This window comes from Panthera onca, chromosome A2 (genome assembly GCF_046562875.1).
Source record: "Panthera onca isolate mPanOnc1 chromosome A2, mPanOnc1 haplotype 2, whole genome shotgun sequence".
NCBI classification, from domain to species: Eukaryota; Metazoa; Chordata; class Mammalia; order Carnivora; family Felidae; genus Panthera; species Panthera onca.
In genome coordinates, this window is record NC_138340.1 from 82,010,036 (window position 1) to 82,034,824 (window position 24,789).

The following is a 24,789-nucleotide window of genomic DNA, read 5'->3' on the forward strand; positions in this document are numbered from 1 at the left end:
GCTCATGCACATGCACACGCTCTTTCTCTATCTCAAAATAAATAAATAAACTCAAAAAAAGTTAAGAAACCCATTCTAGATTATATTTTTAAGTTATTTTTAGTCATGTATTTCCTCTATAGCATAAGTTTGTATATTTATGTAAGATATTATTTGTGTTGGGTTTTACATGTTGGAAGAAAGAGGAACACTGTTTATCATTATTACAAAGAGATATTTGAAGATCAAATCATGCCCTTGGTAACTTGGGGTGCACATATCTTCATTAGTAGGGTGGTCTGGCCTTCAGGACTAAGTCTAAAACAATGTCAGAATCAAATACTTTTTGCAAGGAATCTGAATGTTTAGTATAAAAAATAATCTCCAATTTATTTCTGCAGAGAAATAAACTGAAACTTTAAGAACAATGTATTTGTTTAATTACCCAGGTTTAGGTTTAAATTTTTATTTGAGTCTTTCTTGACCTTGGGTTAGAGTTATAGAAGTGATAGAGTTTAGACTTTAACTCTAATCTTAGCTTACTAATTATTCCCTCTCTCCCTCACCATTTTCTGCTTACTGTCTTCCTCTCTTAAATATCCAGTCTTCCACATTCATTGGCTAGCTTCATTAGTGTGGTTTGGACATCAAGTCATGTTAAAAACTCCATTTTTTATCTTTTTTTAAAAAGTATTTCATGTTTATTTTTGAGAGAGAGAGAGAGAGAGAGAGAGAGAGAGACAGAGCATGAGTGAGGAAGGGGCAGAGAGAGAGAGAGAGAGAAAGACAGAAAATCTGAAACAAGCTCCACGCTCCGAGCTGTCAGCACAGAGCCTGATGTGGGGCTTGGACTCGGCAACGGTGAGATCATGACCTAGGCTGAAGTAGGACCCTTAACCAACTGAGCCACCCAGGTGCCCCCATTTTTATCTTTCTTATTCATCATACTTACCTATCCTTCCCTGAAAGAGTTGTGTGCTAAGTTCACTGGCACAAGTTTCTAGTAGACCTAATTGTGATTTTTTTGTGTTACCCTGTGTAGACCAGATTCTGTAGTCTTGTTATGCTTGACTCTGTCAAATTAATGTTCTAATGAGAATGTCTGTAGTGAAGAACAGAGGCTGAGTAAGACTCATTTTGAGGAGGATGGATATTCCTTACTACTGGATGGGACTGGATGCCTTGGTTAGCGTGCTCTGATGCTGCTAATAATTCCTATTAACCTCCTTTTAAGGATTTTTTATAACTTTTTAATAAATTTTTTATAAATTTTTTTATAGCTTTGTTGAGGCAAATTCACATATATTGAGATTAATTCGTATATACCATAAAAATGCACGTCTTTAAAATGCATATTTTGGTGGTTTTTAGTATAGTCACAAAGCTGGCATCTGTCATTACTATCTAGTTTCAGAACATTTCATCAAGAGAAACCCCATTCCCATTACCAGTAACATCTTATTTCCCCCTCTCTCCAATACTGTGGTAACCACTAATCTACTTTCTGCCTCTATTGATTTTCCTATTCTGAACATTTCATATAAATGGAATCATATATGCTTTTTGTATATCTTAATATAATGTTTTCAAGATTGATCTGTTGAGTATGTTATCAGTACTTCATTCCTTTTTATGGCTAAACAATATTCCATTGTATGAATATACCATATTTTGTTTATTCATCATTTGACAGACATTTGAGCTGTTTCCCATTTTGGCTTTTATGAATAATGCTGTTTTGAACGTTTGTGTACAAGTTTTTATGCAGAGTTATGTTTTCAGTTCTCTTGGGCATATACCTAGGAGTGGAGTTGCTGGGTTATATGTTAACTCTATATTTAACCTTTTGAGGAGTTGCCAAACTGTGCTTCTATTACAAATTTAAAACCTAATAGTACAGACAAAAGTTTGGCAATCTAACGTGACTTTATCTCTGCTTAGTCTCTCCTTTTTGAAAAATGGTAATGATTGTGTTAAAGTAGATCCTTCATTACACTTAATTTTTTATATCTTAAAACATAAATACCTTTTATTAAACAAGAACATTTTTATGCATTGATAGGAAAAATTGGCACAACAGATCCTTCAATAGTAATGCTTTAGTTATTACTAGACTTGGGGAGTTGAAATGAGAAGGTGCAAAAATACAGCTTGTAAACTTACTCTGGTTTGCTAGGTAATTTTCAAGCTTTTGGATATATATATATATACATAACAATTAGGGCTTATGTGGTTTCTGTGTAGATTAATAATGGAAGAATTAGAACGTCGATGACAGTTTATTCTACCATTTTAGAATTTGGCTTATGATTTGTCTAATGGGTCTAAATAGACTTGCAATGTACAGTTAAAAATTGCTTTCTGAGTTTTTTAAACAGGAACTGGAGCTGGTAATGAGCACTGTGATCTCAAATATCTCACTCCAGTATGGCACCAAATCTTAGGGTACACACAAAATTTGACTAAATTGCTTTTTTTTTTTTTTGCTATATTTTTTAATGTTTGTTTATTTATTTTGAGAGAGGGGAGGGGAGGGGCAGAGAGAAAGAAGGAGAGAGAAAATCCCAAGCAGCTCTGTCTGCACTGTCAGCGCAGAGCCCAATGTGGGGCTTGAACTCACGAACTGTGAGCTGAAATCAAGAGTCAGACACTTAACTGACTGACCCACCCAGGTGCCCCTTAAATTGCTTTTTAAGAATAAAAATTTGGCAGTATATTTGAATATACAAATAAACATAATTTGGTGTCTGCCAATTCAGCCAATCTGAAGCAGCTAATGAAAATTTTCTGTTAAATTCCTCATTTATTAATAAATCTTACATACTCATGTCAGTTTTTCTGTATTTAATTTTTTTTTTAACGTTTATTCATTTTTGAGAGACAGAGATGGAGTGCAAGTGGGGAAGGGGCAGAGAGAGAGAGGCAATTTGGTGCCATACTGGAGTGAGATATTTGAGATCACAGTGCTCATTATCAGCTCCAGTTCCTGTTTAAAAAACTCAGAATCTAAAGCAGGGTCCAGGCTCTGAGCTGTCAGCACAGAGCTCAACGTGGGCCTCGAATTCATGAACCACGAGATCATGACCTGAGCCAAAGTCAGATGCTTAACTAACTGAGCCATGCAAGCACCCCTCAATTTTTCTGTATTTAAAGGTATGCTCTATGCTAGGTGCTATGTAGGGTGCTTTACATGCATGGTTAAAAAATGCATTTCTTCTGCCTTTACTCCTTGACATGTATTAATTAATGTAATTAGTTTATCATATTCAAAAAGTAATTATTACATAAATAATGTTAATTATAGTATTTATTTTGTTATGCCCACTAAGTTTGTTCTTTTCCCTCATTCAAAGGATTTCTTAAATCTTTTTATTTTTAATTGAAACAGTGTAATTAAAGGAAAGAAAATTAAGTAACCTGTATCCTATATGAAAACAACTTTTTGTCTCCATCCTAGAAAGTAAAGGCCAGGTTTAGGAGATACTTACTGAGGTGGATTCTTCAGAAATTGAAATTGATGGGGTGTGAGAGGAAACAAGTCAGATAGATAAGGGTTCCGGGGAAAGCCCAAAACTACTAGGAGTTCTTAAGGCTGAAGAGGTAAGGAGGGTAGAGGTGCCATGAAAAGAAAGAGACATAGAAGCATTTGAAAAGTCAGGTAGATTTCTTTTTATCTAGTTAGGTTTGAATTGCTTTGGGGGATGTTCAATAAGCAGTTTGAATATGGAACTAGAACTGAAGAGAAAAGTCAGGATAGAAATAGAAATTTTTGGATCTTCATAAATGTACTTGTTAAAGTCACAATAGGTAGGGGATAACCTCGCTAAAAGATGAAATCTGAGGAGAGAACAGTTCCCTAAGAGAACACAACATTTAGGATTTGGGAAGCAGAGGAACCAGAAAGGCGTAATTAGCAGGGTAAAAGGAAAATCAAGGGACCCTTGCTTCATGGAGCTAAGAAAGGAGTTTTTAAAAGGGGAGGATCATCTTTGTTAAATACTTAATAGGAATTAAGGCTTTGAGATTTTGGTGTCATTTGGATATTTTTGGTGACTTCATAAAAGTTTCAGTAGAAGTGGTAAAGGGAAGAATGAAAATTTTAAGGGGTTCAGGAGTTAATGGTTCACTAGGAAGTGCCAGTTTCTCTTTGAAACTGTGGTCTGTTGACCACAGCTTTGAAGCAGTGTAGCCTAGCAAAAAATAATTTATTTCCATATAGTGGTAAATATGTATTGAACTCTGTTAAACTTCTAAGGTGACTCTTCCTGTGCTGTATTTGTTTTTGCAAAGATAAGTAAAAATTCTGTAACCATGCTATTAATTTGGGGGTCTTCCTTAATTTTTTAGTTGGACAGTTGGTATTATTATGGCTTAATGTGTTAAAGCTGGAGCTCAGTATTCTCAATTTTACTGTATGGTTCATAGTCTATGTTATGGAATAATGAGGTTGGTGATAGATTGCTTTGGAACACTTTAAGAGTCTGAGCTTGGCAAAGTATTTTCCAGTGTAAACTAAAGGGTAATGGGGACTGAAGTGACAGTGTTTGCTTAAATCAAGACACATTACCAGATAGATGAAGGGTGGCATGGTCAGAGGCCATAGGTTTAATACCCAAATTTTGGAATTTTTGAGCAATTTGCTGTGGAGACAATGGAACAAAACACTTGAATTTGGGATTGACCTGTAAAATCTGGAGCCAACAGTTTCATGAGTTAAATGGTTAGAGGACCAGAATGATTGAGGAAGAGATGAAAGAAAAGGTAAGAACTTGTGTGTAGAAACAAAGTAATCAAACCTGGGAACTCTTTTCTTTTCCATTTGTTGTATTAAATATCTTCATTTCAGTAACATTAGTATATATCACAAAACTATTGTCCTCGTCATTCAAATGGACTTCTACTTTATTTCCACAAGAATATAATTTGGAGGTAGAGAGAGGATAAACTTGCATACATCCTCCTAACTTACTTCCATCTTGAGAAAGCACTGTATTTTCTCTTCTGACCCAAGAGCAGGAGGCTTTCCTTTAAGGAAAATTTTTGCTTGCTGTCTAGGCTGTGCAAAAAACGATTATAGACTATTGTGAATTTTCTATAACTTTTATTTTCTTTTAGTTTTTATGCTTGCCATATTTATTATTTTAAAATATAAGTCTGTAGTGCAGAGGTTTATTTTAAAACAAGTTCTCAAAATTAAGGTCTACTGCTTACCCCTTCAGAAAGGGTTATAAAGGTGCTACGTTGAGTTCTCCTTTGCTAGTAATTGATGGATATAGGAATTGAATCCCAGCTTCTCTGACTCAAAGCTGTCCCATTGTGAAGTGATAATGAAGTGTAAGAGGGCAGAGAAATTTGTTTCGTAAGTATACTGGTCAATTCTAATTTGTATTCATTTTCTTTGGACATTAACACTGGAGAAGATCTAAATTACTACTATTTGTCATGGGTTATGCTGGTAGTAGCTGGTATTAATAGAATAAGAAGACAGGGTGTGCATTTTCAGGGAATCCATGTTCTGATGGCATATTAACTGTTGTAGATTGTGCTATGTTCTAGATTAGACGCGTATATAAAGGGCTGTGGGTAGCGATGAGGAAGCACTTTGGGAGGAAGTGGAAGATGGAGGTTGGTGCCAGGAGTAGTCTCAGGAAATGTTTTAGCAAGACAATTTCTGTAGTGATCTAGAAGAAAGCAAGGAGTTTGTTTGGTGTATACTACGAGGGAAATAACTGAAGCATTGAAATCAACAAGAACAAAGAATAAAATCTTTTTGTTACCTAAAGACCCATATGATTGGCCCCTACTTCACAATGTGCCCTTTACTATCAATCCTAACTTAGCTTCAAATGAGAAGGCATAGCTTTGGTATCTGAAAAAGAATGGCAGACAATTTAGTCTGTTATACAGCAGCGGGTAAAGCATGAGCAAAGATAGGAAGATGAATTTTGAAAGGCAGAGTTGCATATTTTACACTTAAAGGTAGGCATTGCAGATGTATAGTTTAAAGACCTTTTGGTTTTTTTAGTTGCTTGTAACAGGTATTAGTAATATGCATATTTTTATATAAATAGGTTTGTAAAGATTTAAGAAAAGTTGGTTAGAGATGGTATAGTTTTAGTGGAAAATCCTATGATTTTACTACTTGTTGCTGTTACTTTGTATTTGGGCTTAAAAAATATTTTGACTTAATGATCATACAACTTGTAGTAACAGGACAGTTAAATATTTCAGGTATAAAACCAGGTGAATCTCTTCATTTAACAGTTATTATTTAGTTCCAACTGTTTGCCAAGTTCCATACCTTTTAAAATTCAGATAGATTCTCCAGTAATTGCTTCAGAAATTTTTCAGAATAGTGGCAAATGCACTACTATTTTATGTGTTAGGTATTCTTGTATTTTGCTACAATATAACTTTTAAGCTTAAAGTATGATTTCATTTTGATTTCACCTTGAAGTACAGTTTTATGATTTGTATATTCTTGTGTGCATATTTACTAAAATTATTGTCTTTTGGAACTCATACTGTTTTTTAAGTGTTGACATTGAGGAATTTGGCACCATAGTGTGTGGCCTGGTAATAGCAAGAGAAGTCTTGAGCTCCAATATTTAATTTATTTATATTCCATTTTATTCCCAAAATAATTTGAGTTAGCTTAATTTCCATTTTAGCTCTATTACTTTTTGTGTCCATTTTTTTTCTTAATTGTCCTGATATAAAATCCAGCCAACAATTAAGTTTAATACTTTTCTTGTCTCAATGTATTATGAATTCTAAGTGTTCAGTGAATCTGAAGAGAATTAGATATTTTTTAGACCTGAAGGTAACACAATTTGATGATGGATTGTATGTTGTAGGAGAGAGTAAAGGAAGGAATCAAGGATGATTCCTAGCTTTTAGGCTTGAACAACTGTTGAATGGTAGTGCCATTTGGACATGTTTGTAATGCTCATGAGACACCCAGTGGACAGTCCGGTATACAGCTGTTTGACTGGACAGATACAACAAACAGCACACAACACATACTCATTAGCTTAAAGTCTTTGATAAACAGTGAAACTGTTCTACTTTGTTAAGGAACTCAAATCTTGACACACAAATGGATATCTGAAAAGAGCATAGTTCTATTGCATGTGACTTTTAGAAGCCTTTGAGAATAAGTTTATTGATTTAGGATTAAGGAAATAAATTTTTTGTGTTTTAAGAAATAGAGGAGTGCCTGGGTGGCTCAGTCGTTTAAGTGTCTGACTCTTGCTTTCAGCTCAAGCCATGATTTCACAGCTTGTTGGGTTTGAGTCCCGCATTGGGCTCTGGGCTGACAGTGTGGAGCCTGCTTGGGATTCTCTCTCCCTCTCTCTCTGCCGCTCCTCGACTTACGCTGTCTCTGTCTCTCTCAAAATAAGTAAAAAAAACTTAAAAAGAAAAAAAGAAAAAAAAGATCTGTTCTCACAAAAAGGTAACTGAGTGAGAAGACATTCAAGTATTTTCTTTCTTATGAAAGTGTGCCCTGGTGTGGGGGGTGGTGGGGGGTGAGGGAGGAGGCAGTGCCTGTGTAGTGGGATATGAGGGGCAGGGAGGAAGGTAGGACTCCACCAAGGTCCTACAGAGCCCCAAACCTCACTATTAAAATGTTCATAGGATGGGGCACCTGGGTGGCTCAGTTGGTTAAGCGTTGGACTTCGGCTCAGGCCATGATCTCACGGCTCATGAGTTCAAGCCCTGCATTGGGTTCTGTGATGGCAGCTCAGAGCCTGGAGCCTGCTTTTGATTCTGTGTCTCCCTCTGTCTGCCCTTCCCCCACTCATGTTCTGTCTCTCTCTGTCTCTCAAAAATTAACATTAAAAATAAAAAATTTTTAAATGTCAAAAAAAAAAAAAAGAAAAAAGAAGGAAAGAGAAAATAATTTGGAACTTTAAAACAAAGTGAATATTAAATTTGGGTTTTGTTTGTGTTAAAAATTATAATGTATTAGAGGGGCTCCTGGGTGGCTCAGGACAATTAAGCGTTTGACTTTGGCTCAGGTCATGATCTCATGGTTTGTGAGTTTGAACCCTGTGTCAGCCTCTGTGCTAATAGCTCAGAGCCTGGAGCCTGCTTCAGAGTCTGTGTCTCCCCCTGTCTCTGCCCCTCCTATGCTCATGCTCTGTCTCTCTCTGTCTCAATAATAAATAAATGTTAAAAAAAATTTTTTTTAATTATAATGTATTAGAGACATCTGTATGACTTGTCTAAGAAAGCTCAATAAAGAAATGAATTACCCATTTTTAATGTTATTTGCATTAGATCATGGTCATATACATAATTCATTGGTCTCTAAAGTCCAATAAGATAGTCTAGTCTCTGCCTTCAGTTTTATAGTTCAGTGGATGAGACATATAAGATTGAATCTCACAAGTGGTAATAGGGTAATGTATTGTTGACTATTCAGTGCTGGAAGCTGAGGAGCTGTTAAGGAAAGGTTTGAGAAAGCTCCACAAAGGAAATGACACTTTAGCCAGAGTCCTACTATTAACTCACCAGCAAGAGTAAAAATTGTCAAACTGTGATGTTGAGGAGTGAAGGGTTGCTTGTGGCAACGGTGGTGGTAAGTGATTCTACATGGCTGAAGCATCAAACTCTAAGAGAGTGTTCTAAAAAGAAGCTAGGAAACTGGACAGGCAGCATTCAAAATGTGTTATAATTAAAAAAGGAATTGGTAGTTTCTCTTGGAGCTAATAGACCCACTGGAGGATTTTTAAGTGAGGGACTAAAATTTAAATGATCAGATTTGCCTTTTAGGACAGTAATTCTGAGATAAGAAATTATTTAAAAGAATTTATTTTGTGACTTTTTCAAGATGTTTAAGGATAGACAATTGGAAATCTTTCTTAAAGGCCTTTAGTTTTGTTTGCATAAAGAAAAGAAAATATGACACAAGGTTTGGTATTTATAAGCCTATGTAAATATGCCAATTAGCTATATTTTCGCCCAATTAGGATAGTCAATGATTCAAAGTACTTTCTTGCTTTAGGATTATATTAAATAATTATTAAGCTTAATGAATGAATTATTTTATTAGTGTTTTCCTTAATGCTATTTTCACACAGTCTGTCACATGCACTCTACTTACGAATAAGATGCCTTAGTATTTACAACATGTTTCTCAATTAATTAATTTCCTAGTAATTAATTTCACTTAGAGAAAATGGAATTGGTGGTCAGGAAGTTAAAATGAAATTGCATGTGTAGATACTTCCATTTCATGTAGTTAAATGAGGTTTGGTGCTATCTCTACTTCAAGCACTATTTGGATGTTAATTATGATATATTAAAAGAACAAAATTTTTTGTCTAGGCCAGCATTCAAATCTTATTCTAAATTTAATTTATTTAACATGTAAGCATTTAATATGTTCTAGGGGTACAGGGCCTTAAATATCAATGTGACTATAATCTTGTACTCACAGAGCTTACAGTTTGGTAGGGGAAGTAAAGTGTATTCTCTTTATATATTTATCATAAAGAGAAGGAAGTGGTGTTTTAAGAATGTGTATAGTCTAAACAGAACTCAGAAGGGAAAGATTATTTTTGCACGAGAGACATAAGAAACTTTGATGGAGCCAGGACTTAAAAGATGGATAAGATTTGGAGGCTTGTTTTCCGAGTGTGGGTATTATCCTCATATTAACTTTGTTTTTAATGTTTATTTATCTTTGAGAGAGAGGAATACAGAGCGCGAGCAGGGAAGGGGCAGAGAGAGACACACACACACACACACACACAGAATCCAAAGCAGGCTCCAGGCTCTAGGCTCTGAGCTGTCAGCACATGAACTGTGAGAACCCATGAACTGTGAGATCATGACCTAGCCTAAGTTGGACGCTTAACCAACTGAGCCACCCAGGCGCCCTGATACCTTTTTGATAAATTTGGGTAGAATTTTTTTGATGTTGATTTTTTTTTTAATGTACAAAGTTTTTATGTTTAACAGATCATCTTTGTTTTATTTATACTACACCAGAGATGAGTATTTCTGATGTGTATGAAACTTTTTAAGTACACTACTTCTGTAGGCTTATTTTAATAGAACATTCTTCATGGGAAGCTTGAAGTAGAAAGCATTCCATGTTGTGCTAGGCTTCAAGAAAACTGGATATATAAAAATTCAGACTCAAATGAGATACTTATTTGTACACAAAAGTGTTAAGTTTTATTATATGAAAAAGGAAGTCATTTCACATAAAATCTTTATTTTGCCCATTTCTCAATAACATAATTCATCAGGTGAAAAAAGAAATGCTTGGAGTGATTGCAGCAGATATTCCAGAAGTGTATTCATATTTTATAATTAAATACATCCCCTCTTCCTTTTCTTTGTAGTTCTATAATTTTTTTCAGTGATTATTACCTAAGTTACATTCCTTTTCCCCTGGTGTTTCTGCAAATATTTAGATTGATATCCTTCTGTAGGTCACATTCACATACAATATTTTGATGTATTAAGATACTATAAATAACAAAATTAAAATCTTTGAACAAAAAAACATTATAGAGTCTAATTATATATGTAAGATGTATATGTGCATAACTGGGAAGATCTTTGTTAATGTGGATTAAGAAAATCATGAGCAATCTTTTCTATTTTCCTTTAATTTTTGTAGCATTTATTTTTATTTTTTTAAGTTTTATTTACTTAAGTAATCTCTACACCCAACTTGAGGCTTGAACTGATGACCCTGAGATCAAAAGTCTCATGTTCCTCTGACTGAGCCAACCAGGCCCCCCTTAACATTTAATTTTTTGAATAGGCAATACATTTATATAATCTAATAAGTATGAAATGGCATATAGTAATGTTTCTTTCTCATCCATTTCCTATAGCTATTCATTTTTCTTCTCCATAGACAACAACCTTGTTAATAGTTTCTCTTCTAGAGATATTTTATGCACATGTACAAAGACATGCAAATAATATTTTTATTCTTAACACCAACAGTAGTATATTATATACACTGTAGTGTTCCATGCTTTTTACACTTAATATGTATTTTGAAGTATTTCCATATCACTATATATAAAGAACTTTCTTAATGGTTTTCAGTCATTATCATATTTACTTGTATAAATGAAATGAATCTATTTAGTCTTCTATTTATAGACATTTTTGATTGTAGTCCTTTGCTGTTTTAAAACAATGCTGCAATAAATAACTTTGTGCATGATATATCATTTCACCTGTGCAGGTGGATTTTAAGAAGTACAGTTCCTGGGTTAAGGGGATATATGTATTTAAAATTGCCAAATTACCCTCGTTAGGGGTTGTGTTAATGTTTTCTTCTGCCAGCATTGTATTAAATTTCTGGTTTTCCCACATCCTCACCAACAGCCCATTTACTTTCAAATATAATTTTTCCCCTATCCTACTTTGAGAACTTTATTACCATAGAAAATAGCATCATAAATGTGGGGAATTTAACTTCAGTGTTGTGCCAGTGCAGAACAGGATTCTAATAAGTCTTTTCATCTTACTGAAAAAAATGTGTATTCCTGATTTAGGTCTCTAAGAATTGTCATGATAAAGTTTAGTGGTTTTTCAAACAAACAGAAGACTCACTGTTCTATGTATAATCTATCTGTGATTTAAAAAAATGTTTCACTGCTTAAATATCAGCATCACAAGTTGTAAAAGTAAAATGGTGAAAAAGTTAAATGTTACCAGACTTTGTTCATTTCATTTGTATTCAATAATTTGTTGAATAGTAAAACCAAAATGCCTTCAATATGTCTTTAAGCCTGGAAGAAAGTAGGCTCCTTTGAAATTAAATTTCAGCAATGTAGTTGAGTAGTGAATTTAAACAATTCACAATGCTGACTTTCAGTGCTTCTGAAAGCAGGAAGTGTATTACTGACACGCAGAAATATTCCAGCCCAAAGAACATCCCTACTGCCATATGTGGTAAGAATTTGTCACTAACTCACAAACCACTTCTGTAATGCAGTGAATAAGCAGAATTGGTCTTTGTTAGACATTTCCAATTCAATATGAAAGAACTTTGTTTTGTAGTGTCTTATAAGTAATTATTAGCTTATGCCTTGGAAGGAGCCTGGCACATCATGGGTGCCCAAGGTTTATTGAGGGAAGGAATAAAGAAACTTGTACATAATCTTTTACGCATTATTTACTTGGTTTTAGGGACCCATAGTTAAACACTAAAATTACTTGAGTAAGTTAAGGACTGAGTTAAATATTCTGACTTAGCTTATTAATGATGTCTTTAAACAAATTTCTTACTTTTATTTTAGTGTCCCCTTTGAGTGCTGTTTGGAGTATTAATTTTATGTTTGCACTTAGGGTAAAAAACAATTATCCTTAGGGTTAATTATTAAGAGATAGGGAAATACTGTGAGCTTGGAAAAATAGGAAAATGAGTTATAAGGAATTGGGGTTAGCAAAATTCAATAAAGAGCTATTTGTAAATCATTAAAATTTTGAAAATATTAACGTTTGTATAAACTTAAATTTTTTTGTTTGTATTTTAAGCGATTAAGAAGATTGTCTACCAAATATAGAACAGAAAAGATTTATCCTACAGCCACTGGAGAAAAAGAAGAAAATGTTAAAAAGAACAGATATAAGGACATACTGCCATGTAAGTTTGAAATGCCCTTCATAGAACAAATGGAAATGTTAATAAGTTTGTATCCTAAACTAGTTTTATTCTTCCTAATGAGTTTGATTGTTAAGGAGTTAGTACCTCTTTTGTAAGGTACACTATAAGATAATAATTTGTGATTGTGCTTCTTGTTCTTCCTTCTGAAAGTAGTTTTTGTTGTTTGCTTTTTTTTTCTTTAAGCATCACAATTATTCTGATACTTACTTTTAAATACAAAAAAAATCCGGGGCGCCTGGGTGGCGCAGTCGGTTAAGCGTCCGACTTCAGCCAGGTCATGATCTTGCGGTCCGTGAGTTCGAGCCCCGCGTCAGGCTCTGGGCTGATGGCTCGGAGCCTGGAGCCTGTTTCCGATTCTGTGTCTCCCTCTCTCTCTGCCCTTCCCCCATTCATGCTCTGTCTCTCTCTGTCCCAAAAATAAATTAAAAAAAAAAAAAAAAAAAAAAAAATACAAAAAAAATCCAAGTAAGAATATCTTTTGTGGACTCCTGTTCAAAGAAGTTTTTTTGTTAAAATAAAATAGATAATTCAGTAAGTATAATGGAATAAATTTTATAAAATGCCAAAAATATTAACTCTTATCTATTCCCTGTTCACAATCAGAACATTAATTATGCATGAAAAAGTGAACCATAAGGTGGTTCATGCCTGCATGTCGGCTGTACTCAGTAATCTAAATATGTATCTCTGAGAGTATACTTTAGACTGATAGCATTATATTATAATAATGTAACTGTATTCTTAAATAGCATGGTTTTCGGCAGAATACCTTTAACTCTAAAAGCATGCATACTTCCATGTGTCCTATTTTACAGAATAAAAACTTTACATCATGCATGCTGTCCCTTAAAGCTGCCACTAGTCTTTTTCTTTCCCTTCAACTGTCTTAAAACAGCTCCATTCCATGACACCATTCCCTCAACTCTAATTCATTGTTTTCTCCAGCCTTATTGAGATATACTTGAAAAATTTGTTTTTGTTTTTTTTTAAGCTTGTTCTCTCTAAAATGTCTTTGAAAAAATTTCCAGTGATTTTCTTCATGCTGGATTTGGTGACTTTGTTCAGTGTTTACCCCTTTCTGTTAACTATTTTGATGCCATTGACTAGTCCCTATTTCTGAAATTTTCTTCTTCCGTGATCTCTTTCTTTCAAATGACCTCTTCCCTCTCTTGTCTGCTTCCCTCTCTTTCTCATGGTCTTCTTTGCATACATTTAATCCTTCATCTTTTTCTTGTTGTTGTTCAACTGTATTCTCAGCTGTGGGATCTGTGGGTGGCCAGTATTAGCAGAATTACTAAGTGGCAAGTTTACATAGTATAATTGAAGAGTTTTGACTCTGAAGTTCAAATCCTGCTTCTACCACCTGCTATTTATATGACTTTGGGGGCGCCTGGGTGGCTCAGTCGGTTTAGCGTCCGACTCTTGGTTTCGGCTCAGGTCATGATCTCAGTTTTGTGGGTTTGAGCCCCGCGTCAGACTGCACTGGCAGTGCAAAGCCTGCTTGGGATTCTCTCTCTCTCCCTCTCTCTCTGCCCTTCCCCATTCACACTGTCTCTATCTCTCTCAAAATAAATAAACCTCAAAAGAATTTTTAAAATATATGACTTTGGACTCACCCTCTTTGTGCCTTTTTCCCTGCATCTGCAAAATAGAGATAAAGATTATAATCCTTTTTATGATTATTTTGATCATTAGATAAGTTAATACATGTTAAAATGCTTAGGATTGTACCTAGCACATAGTAACTACTCATTAAGCTTTTTGAAAATACACTCTACTTTCTTACCAGTCTTCCTCAGAATGGTGGATGGTATGGGTTTCTGGATAGTTTTTATTAAGCACGATAATCTCGAGGTACTCTTTTTTTTTTTTCTGTTGAGACAGAGAAAGAGAGTGCGAGCAGGGTAGGGGCAGAGAGAGGGAGACAGAGAATCCCAAGCTGCCAGCACAGAGCCCAATGCAGGGCATGATCCCATGAACCTTTAGATCATGACCAGAGCCAAAATCCAGAGTCAGACGCTTAACCCGACTGAGCCACCCCAGGTACCCCAATCTCGAGATACTTTTTTTTAAATTTTTTAATGTTTGTTTATTTTTGAGAGACAGAGCATGAGCAGGGGAGGGGCAGAGAGAGAGAGGGAGACACAGAATCCAAAGCAAGCTCCAGGTTCTGAGCTGTCAGCACAGAGCCCAACATGGGGCTCGAACCCACGAACCGTGAGATCATGACCTGAGCCGAAGTCAGACGTTTAACTGACTGAGCCACTCAGGTACCCCTTGAGATACTCTTAATGTACTCTGGAATTAATGCACATTGTCTCTCTCTCTCTTTCTCTGTCTCTCTCTCTTTTTTTTTTAGAGGGATGCTATTTTATTTATTTTTTTTTTGGGAGAGTGAGCAAGGGGCAGAGAGAGAGGGAGAGAGAATGCAGAGCCTGAAGCAGGGCTCAAGCTCCCTTGAAGCGGGCTCGAGCTCCTGATGTGGGGCTTGAACTCACGAACTGCAAGATCATAGTCTGAGCCAAAATCAGATGCTTAACCAACCGAGCCACCCAGGAGTCCCAATGCACATTCTTTTAAAAACACATTTTCTCTTCTTTCTTTTTCTGGCATCTGGGCAAATGAGTCTTAAACAGCTCTAGGTTTCTATTTTCTTAAGTTATATTTTATTTATTCATTCCACAAAAAAATTTGAGCATATACTATATGCTAGAGATTCCGTAGAAAACAAACTGGCAGTAATCCCTGCCCTTGTGGTGTTTATATTCTAGTTAAGGTAATGTACAGTGAATACAAATAACATACATGATCTGTCATATGGTGATTAGCGGTATTGAGGATAATACAGTGGGGATTAGGCATGTAGAGAAAACTGAGAATAGAAAGCTTAACAATTTTAAATAGAGGTAGCAGGGGAAGTTCACTGGTGTGCTTCTAAATTGCCCCTCTAAAAAATAGAAACCCTGATTTGTATTGTCAGTTTCTGTAGTAAATGTATTATTTGCCATAATCACAAAACTTTGAGGTGTAGGTATTATGTGCCACTTTGCAGATGGGAAACTGAGACATAGATTAAATAGCTTGTGACACAGCTAACAGAGTCAATGAGAATTTATATTCAGAGCACTGGTTCTCCACTAGGGTGATTTTGCCCCTAAAAGAGACATTTAGCAAGTCTGGAAACATTTTGGTTGTCACAACTGGGATACGGAATGGGCATGCTGCTACTGGCATCTAGTGGGTAGAGGCTAAGGATGCTCCTGCATCCTATATAACACAGAGGCTACACCCTCTCCACAGCAAAGAATTATTCAAGGCCAAAATGTCAGGGGTGCTGAGGTTGAGACACCTTGCTCTGAATCCTGAGCTCTTATTCATTGTGCTATATAGTCAAACTAGCAGTGTCTTTTTTTCCTTTTAAATTATTGAAGGATTGATAAGTCAGTTTCCAATAAATTTCTAGTCATTTTAATTTGGAAAATGTTATTAAAAGCAATTGTACTTAGAGATGTATATTTACTTGCTGTCATAAAAATAATGTAAGTTGTCAATTTCCTTTGTATGTTTAGCATGTTCAGTGTTTGGATACCAGTATTTTTTTAAATAGCTTTATTCAGGTATAATTTACATACCATAAAATTTACCCACTTTAAATATACAATTCAGTTATTTTTAGTAAATTTATAGAGTCATCAACATAGTAAAGTTTTAGAGCATTTCCATCAACCTAAAATAATCATTTAGGCCATTTTTCAGTCTTTAGCCCCAGGCCACCACTAATGCTTTCTGTCTCTAGATTTTCCTAAGCATGTTTTTGAGATTCATCTGTGTTGTAGCATATATGAGTTCATTCCTTTTTAGTCAGTAATATTTCATTGTATGGGTATATCACATATTGTTTATCCATTCACCAGTTGATGAACATTATGAATAATCCTACCATGAACATTTCCATACAAATCTTTGTGTGGACACATGGCTCTCTTTCTTTTGGGTAGATACCCAGGAATGGAATTTCTAGATCTATGGTAGCTTATGTTTAACTTTATAAGAAACTGCTAAACTGTTTAAAGTATCTGTGTACCATTTTATTTTCCCACCAGCAATATATGAGCATTCCAGTTTCTCCACGTTCCTTTTTATTGTCAGTCTTTTTGATTACAGTTATTCTAGTTGGGTGTGTAGAGGTATCTCATTGTGGTTCTGACTTGCATTTCCCTAATGACTAACTGAACATCTTTTCATGTTCTATTAGCCACTTATATATCCTCTGATGAAAAGTCTTTTCAAATCATTTGTCCTTTTGTTAGATTTGATTTTATTTTCTTGAGTTGTTTCAGTTCTTTAGCTGTTGTTCTAAATACAAGTCTTTATTCACTTTTTCCCCCAGTTTATGGCTTGTCTTTTCATTTTCTTAAGGTGTCTTTTAAGGTATGCAAGCCTTTAATTTTGATGAAGTCCAACCTATCAGTTTTATGGATCATGCTTTTGATACTCTGAGTAAGAATTCTGCCTAAGTCAAGGTCACAAAGATTTTCTTTGTTTTTTAAAATTTTTCTTCTAGAAGTATTGTAGCTTTAGCTTTAACATTCAGGTCTGTAATCCATTTTCAGTTAATCATCTGAAATAATCTGTGTATGTAAGATTGTTCTTGTACCAATTGTTGAAAAAGACTATCTTCTTCTCCACTGAATTGCCTTGGTATCTTTGTTGGAAATCACTGGAGCATAAATACAAGGTTTTTTTTCCCCTGGACCCTTAATTCTACTACATGGTTTCCCTTTTTCATTCTCTTTCTTTCTTTCTTTCTTTCTTTCTTTTTCTTTCTTTCTTTCTTTCTTTCTTTCTTTCTTTCTTTCTTTCTTTCTTTCTTTCACAGTAGGTAAAGAACTTTATTAACCTTGTTTCAAACTTTATTTCCAGGCTTCTTCAGCTTAATTAGCTGCAAAGAATGAATTGTGTATAAGCAAAAACTGAAAAGAGCTGTAGTGTCCAAGGGGCCTGGGCTTAAAAATATTACAGATCTAGATTTTATCAGCTCTATGAACACAATTTTAAAAGGCAGTCATAATATAAAATAGCAGCTCCCAGTAACTTCTTCAAGTTTTATCTTCTTCAGAAGTTGACTCAATCCAGTCTGCTTCATTCTTGGAAGCTTCATCAAAATTCTCCACAAGATCTGGAACTTCATCATCATCATCCTCTCCAGTAGCAAGTAGTGCTTTCCCATCCACGGATTGTTTGGGCAGAACTTCAGCCAGTCTCCCTAAACTAGTCAGACTGTCTGCACCAAGTTGTTTTAAGATAGTAGCATTTCTGTCAGATGCTTTGTCTCAGTATGGCTTGTAATGGTGAAAGTGTTTGCTGCCAGAGATGCCTGAACTTGAGGGTTGTTAAAGTGGATCATTCTTCCTTGGTTTGTGAACATAGCCACTTCTTCAGTACCAGAGATATTTTTTACCTCTAATTTCTTTAAGGAGAACTGAAATTTTTATCATCTGCTGTAGTCATTCTATGAACTACCTTCTTTCAGCAAGCAGTTCCTTTCCCACCAATGTGCACTTGTGCTTGCAGTTTGGTGAGTTTCTCCTGGTTCATGATAGTTTCTTTAGCCTTGTTGGAGCAGAAATGGTACTGCGCAGGTGACTAGGATTGGTGCTCAGGGGGTCTCAGGCAGACCAGCTGAGATCAGGTGCACACACACCTACAGTGTCTTATTTTTAAGCCAGTGTCATACTGTCTTCATTACAGTAGCTTTGTGTAGTAAGTTTTGAAAGCAAGAAGTCCTCCAGCCATGTTCTTACTTTTTAAAATTTGTTTGGTTCTTTTTTAGTTCTTACATATAAATTGTAAGATCAGCTTGTCAATTTCTGCAAAAAATCCTAATAGGCTTTTGATAAGGGTTGCATTGAATCTGTAGAGCACTTTGGGGGAGAATTGCCATTTTAAACCATAATGATTCTTCCAATCTATGAACATGAAATGTCTCTCTCCGTTTATTTAGATCTTTCATTTCTCTCCACAATGTTTTACGGTTTTCAGTGTATAAGTCTTGTATTTACTCTTTAAATTCTTCTATCTGAATGAAATATTTTCAAGTTCTTTATTATTAGCACATAGAAATCTAGTTTCTATTCATGTATTGATTTTTTTTAATCCAATGACCTTCCTGAGCTCATTTATTAGTTTAGTAATTTTTTGTGGATCCTTTAGGATTTTTCACATACTGAGTCATTTTATCTGCAAATAATGACAGTTTTACTACTTCCTTTCTTATCTGAATGTGTCTTTTGCGTTATTGTATTAGTTAGAACCTCTAATACAATGTTGACTTGAAGTGGCAAGAGCAGACATTTTTGCCTGTGATCCATTAAAAGTAGTATCATTATTGTCCAAAGTTTATGTAGGTTTTTCTGGAGCTGTCTTGGAGATTTGGTTTATTTTATACTAGAATACTGAGGTCAGGGGCACCTGGGTGGCTCAGTCAGTTGGGCGTCCGACTTCGGCTCAGGTCATGATCTCGCGGTCCGTGAGTTCGAGCCCCGCATCGGGCTCTGTGCTGACAGCTCAGAGCCTGGAGCCTGTTTCAGATTCTGTGTCTCCCTCTCTCTCTGACCTTCCCCCATTCATGCTCTGTCTCTCTGTGTCTCAAAAATGAATAAACGTTAAAAAAAAATACTGAGGCCAATTTCAGAGTTAAGAAATATCTAGATACTCTTGTGTCAAGAATGATCTGTGCTTTGTCTGCTGAGAGGGCTAAAACCGAGCTGCTAGCTGTTTTTACAAGTAATAGATCAGTGTACTACGTGTATTGTAATGTTAATTATTAAGATTATTTTTTTTCTCCTGAGACATAGTATTTAGCCAGTAGGAAATTTCAGTTTCTTTGGAGGTAACGATATTCAAATACTTTTCTTTTTGTTGCCATAGGTTGTTGATGTTTGTTTGACCAAAAAAAAAAAAAAAAAGTTGCTGCTTGAAGAGTCTCCTGTGTGGCCAATCTTGGTTTTATCTGTTTGGAATTGGATTGTTGGGAGATTGTAGTGGCAGTCAGCAAAAAACAAAACAAAACAAAAACATGGAGAGGATTGCTTGTTTTCATTTCTTTAATATTCTTTAAGTTCTATATATGTTTATACTTACTAGGAGCACCAGTGAAGAATTGAAGCACCAACGTGATGACACGTTATCTAACCAACCTAATGTTGATTTTTTTTTTTTTAACGTTTATTCACTTTTTGATAGATACAGAGCGTGTGTGGGGGAGGGACAGAGAGAGAGGGAGACACAGAATCTGAAGCAAGCTCCAGGCTCTGAACTGACAGCACAGAGCCCGACGCGGGGCTCGAACTCACGGACCGTGAGATCATGACCTGAGCTGAAGTTGGACACTCAACTGACTGAGCCACCCAGGAGCCCCTGTTGATTTTTAAAATTGGCAGTAATATCCTATGATTGTGTGGTATAAAGCACTGACTACAAAATTTGCTTGTGCTTTAGACTAAGCCATTTTTCTGCCCCATCTTGAACTTACTGAATCAAACTTACTGAAGAATATGGTACTTAGAAATTTTGTATTTTAATTAACTTTCCCTAGCCCCTAAATGTTATATGACTAGAGATAGATGAAATAAGTTCGGCAAAGTGTTGAGATTATTTGTTTGTTTGTTTCTTAAGTTGATTTTATTTTGAGAGAGCGGGAGGGGCACCGAAAGAGAGGGAGAGAGAGAAAGAAGCCCAAGCAGGCTTTGCACTGTCAGCACACAGTCCGATGTGGGGCTCAAACTCACAAACTGTGAGATCATGACCTGAGGCAAAATCAGTAGTTGGACACTTGACTGAGCCACCCAGGCGTGCCAAGTTTGGAAATTATTTAATATTACACTGTGTGTTAACTAACTGGAATTTAAGTAAAAACTTTAAAAAATGTTGAAATTATTAATAATTTCTTAATTACTTGGTAATTGCTATATGGGGATTCATTATACCATTATTTTCCTGTATATGCATACAGTTTTCCATTATAGAATATTTTTAAAAAATTACCAGCTTGCATGTAGCAGCCTGAAACCAGTTTTGACTGTTATTTGGGAGCCACTGTTGTCATTTGGATTCACAATCCCCAGACACATTTACTGAGGATCCAGTGGTAAACCAATTATTGTACAAAGTCCTATGTTTGAGATACTTTGACTAGAGGCTAATATGCCACATGATTAAGGGTAATTAATTGGGACCCCTCATTACTGGCAGACATGGGGAGAGGAAGTGTGTGTAGTTACTTAACTGTCATTATCCAAACTAGTGAATATTTATCAGAACATCAAGTGAAATGATAAACATATTCTCTTTCCTGGAATCATAGAAAAGAGAGAAATAATTTGAATTGGAGGCTAGTATTTCTTTCTTAGATATCTCTTCCTACAGATTTCCAAAGATTTCACCAAAAATTAATAAACTCAGCAGAACTGGGCTTTTAGTACTGATAGATAAAATTTGAGTCATTGACAAATTAGTTATTCATTAGCTGACTTTTAAGAGTTTTGTTAAGAAGTCTTATTCATATCTTATTACCATTTTTGTATTCGTCATTTTGTATTTTAATTGCCTTTAATATTCATTGTCTCTGGATTAGGAAGGACTGTAATGTGATGGTGGCATTTTACATATTACATGTTGTGGTTCTTTCTAATCTAGAGACTCATGAATATTAGGCATTCCTACTACTTTAGGATTTCATAGGCTCAAAGTATCTCCCCCCAAATATTTATTGCTACAAACAGAAAGATATTAACTTTATAGTGGAGACAACCAGGTGACACCTATTAACCAAGTAACCAAGGTTGACATCACAAGTAATAGGACATTGACATCATAAACCCCTTGGTGTGTCTTCTCACTGAGAAGGACACATCATCGTTCTCTGGTGTTCTTACCAAAATGCAAAACCTCATTCCAAACATAGGAAAAAAATTAGTCAAAGGAACTATTATAGATTGGAAGAAACTAAGGAGAAGTAACAACTAAATGTGGGATCCTAGTAAGAAAAATATTGTTTTTAATTGGTGAAATTTGTATGCAGTCTGTTGTTTAATTACTAGTTGTGTGACAATGTTAATTTTCTGATTTTGATAACTGATAGTTATGTAAGATATTAACATTAAGGGAAGCTGAGTGAGGGATATAGGAATTTTCTCTACTATTTTTGCGATTTTTCTTTAATTCTAAAATTAGTTCTAAATAAAAAGGGTGCTGTTTGCTTTTTTTTTTTTTTTTAAAAGAGAGAATGTGAGCTGGGGTAAGGGGCAGAAGGAGGGAGAGAGAATCTTAAGCAGGCTCCATATTCAATGCAGAGCCCAGTGTAGAGCTCGAAGCAGAGCTTGATCCCACAACCTTGGGATCATGACCTGAGCTGAAAACAAGGGTCAGACTTTCAACAGACTGAGTCACCCAGGCACCTCTAAATAAAGAGTTTTTAAGAATCAACACAAACTAGAACAAAACTATTTGCACTACATGTACTAAAGACTAATTTTTCATATACATCAGTAGGAAAACATAGACATAGATAAAAATGTGCAGAGGATATAAACAAGAACTTATGGTAAAATAAATATAACCAATAACTGTATGAAAATGTACAACCATTTGCATAGTTCAAGAAATACAAGTCTGAGTTTTTTACTTTTTAGAAGTTAACTATTAAAAGGTATAACATCCTGTCACTCTCACATATAGCATCTGAATTGTCTAAGTCTGTATATACCTTTTAGAAGATAAGTTTTTTTCTTCTGTTAGAAACTTACCCTATACCACTTATAGCAGTGAGTTCATTGTGGTAGTGTTTCTAATAGGAAAAAATGGCCCAGCAGTAGTGTAGCTGGTTAAATAAATAATGAGATATCTATTTATAATGGATTTCATATAACATTGAGCAAGATAGATCTGTATTAGCTCTGGGAAGAGTTCCAGGTTATACAATTAACTGAAAAGTGAGATACAGAACATGTATATGTTATGAACGCATTTGCGTAGTTTTTCTAAGTATGTAGGTATATGCATAAAAATTACTTTTGGAAGGAAAAAAGAACCTTAGAAGTGTCTTTGTTGGGAAGGAGAGACCTGGACTTTATGGATGGGGGAAGATTACTTTTTATTTTATACTTTTTTCTTAAATCTCATTTTAAAAAATCAGATACATGTATTATTTAAAAAATAAAATTGCAGCACAGAAACAAACACTCAGATCACTGGAACAGAACACGGAACCTACAAAAGGACCCACAAACATATGGCCAACTAATCTTTGACAAAGCAGGAAAGAATATCCAATGGAATAAGACAATCTCTTCAGCAAATGGTGCTGGGAAAACTGGACAGCGACATGCAGAAAAATGAACTGGATCACTTTCTTACACCAAATACAAAAATACACTCAAAATGGATGAAAGACCTAAACCTAAGACAGGAAGCTATCAAAATCCTAGAGGAGAGAAAGCAGGCAAAAACCTCTTTGACCTCGGCCACAGCATCTTCTTACTCAACATGTCTCTGGAGATAAGGGAAACCAAAATAAAAATGAACTACTGGGACCTCATCACAATAAAGAGCTTCTGCACAGTGATGGAAACAATCAAGAAAACTAAAAGGCAACCAATGGAATAGGAGAAGGTATTTGCAAACAACATATCAGATAAAGGGTTGGTATCCAAAATTTATAAAGAACTTATCAAACTCAACACCCAAAAAACAAACAATCCAGTGAAGAAATGGGCAAAAGACATGAACAGACACTTCTCCGAAGAAGACATCTAGATGGCCAACTGACACATGATAAAATGCTCAACATCCCTCATCATCTGGGAAATTTAAATCAAACCACAGTGAGATACAACCTCACACCCATCAGAATGGCTAACATTAACAACTCAGGCAACAACAGATGTTTGCGAGGATGTGGAGAAAGAGGATCTCTTAGGATCTCTTTTGCATTGCTGGTGGGAATGCAAGCTGATACAGCCACTCTGGAAAACAGTATGGGGGTTCCTCAAACAATTAAAAATAGAACTACCCTACGACCCAGCAATTACACTACTAGGTATTTATCCAAGGGGTTATAGGTATGCTGTTTCAAAGGCACACATGCACCCCAATGTTTATAGCAGCGCTATTAACAATGCCAAAGTATGAAAGAGCCCAAATGTTCATCGATGGATGAATGGATAAAGAAGATGTGGTGTGTGTGTGTGTGTGTGTATACATATATATATGTGTATATATATATATATATATATACACATATATATATATATGTATACGTATATATACGATGGAGTATTACTCGGCGATCAAAAAGAATGAAATCTTGCCATTTGCAACTATGTGGATAGAACTGGAGGGTATTATGCTAAGTGAAATTAGAGAAAGACAAAAACTATATGACTTCATTCATATGAGGACTTTAAGACAGAACAGATGAACATAAAGGAAGGGAAGCAAAAATAATATAAAAAAAGGGAGGGGGACAAAACAAAAGACTCTTAAATATAGAGAGCAAACAGAGGGTTGCTGGAAAGATTGTGGGAGGGGGATGGGCTAAATGGGTAAGGGGCTTAAGGAATCTACTCCTGAAATCTTTGTTGCACCGTGTGCTAACTTGTATGTAAATTATGAAAAATAAATAATTTATTAGATAAAAAAATAAAATTGCAGGGGCACCTAGGTAGCTCAGTTGAGCGTCTGACTCTTGATTTCAGCTCAGGTCATGATCCCAGTGTTGTGGGATTGAGCCCCATGTCTAGCTCGGCAGAGCGTGGAGCCTGCTTTAGATTCTCTCTCTCTCTCTCTCTCTCTCCCTCTGTCCCACTCATAGCGCTCACTCTCTCTCTCTCAAAAATTATAAAAAATAAAGTAACAATTTTATAAAAGTAATAAAGTTTACACTTTTGAACTTTATTGTAAACTGTTTTTTACCTTAAGTTTGCATTACTTAATAATATTATTGCCAACTGCATTATTGAACACTTTACTTATTTATTAATTTTTTTAAAGATGGTTTTATTTTATTTTTGAGAGAGAGAGGGAGGGGGAGAGAGACAGGGAGACACAGAATCCAAAGCAGGCTCCAGGCTCTGAGCTGTCAGCACAGAGCCCAATGCTGG

At 35.4% G+C, this 24,789-nt stretch overlaps 1 protein-coding gene and 1 pseudogene across 3 annotated transcripts in view; one reads left to right on the forward strand and one right to left on the reverse strand.

Annotated features, from left to right (window-relative positions):
* The window catches only part of PTPN12 (protein tyrosine phosphatase non-receptor type 12), a 103,719-nt gene that overhangs the window by 29,116 nt on the left and 49,814 nt on the right, over positions 1-24,789 (forward strand). Inside the window, exon 2 of one of the 3 annotated variants that reach the window (XM_078442532.2) lies at positions 12,499-12,607. In XM_078442532.2, coding sequence (XP_078298658.1) covers positions 12,499-12,607 — 109 coding nt within the window. Of the gene's footprint in view, positions 1-12,498; positions 12,608-20,655; positions 21,669-21,945; positions 23,727-24,789 lie in introns of those variants that run through there. The other 2 variants (XM_078442533.2, XM_078442534.2) reach the window with 2 other exon arrangements.
* LOC144615636 (transcription factor BTF3 pseudogene) lies at positions 17,409-19,277 on the reverse strand (annotated as a pseudogene).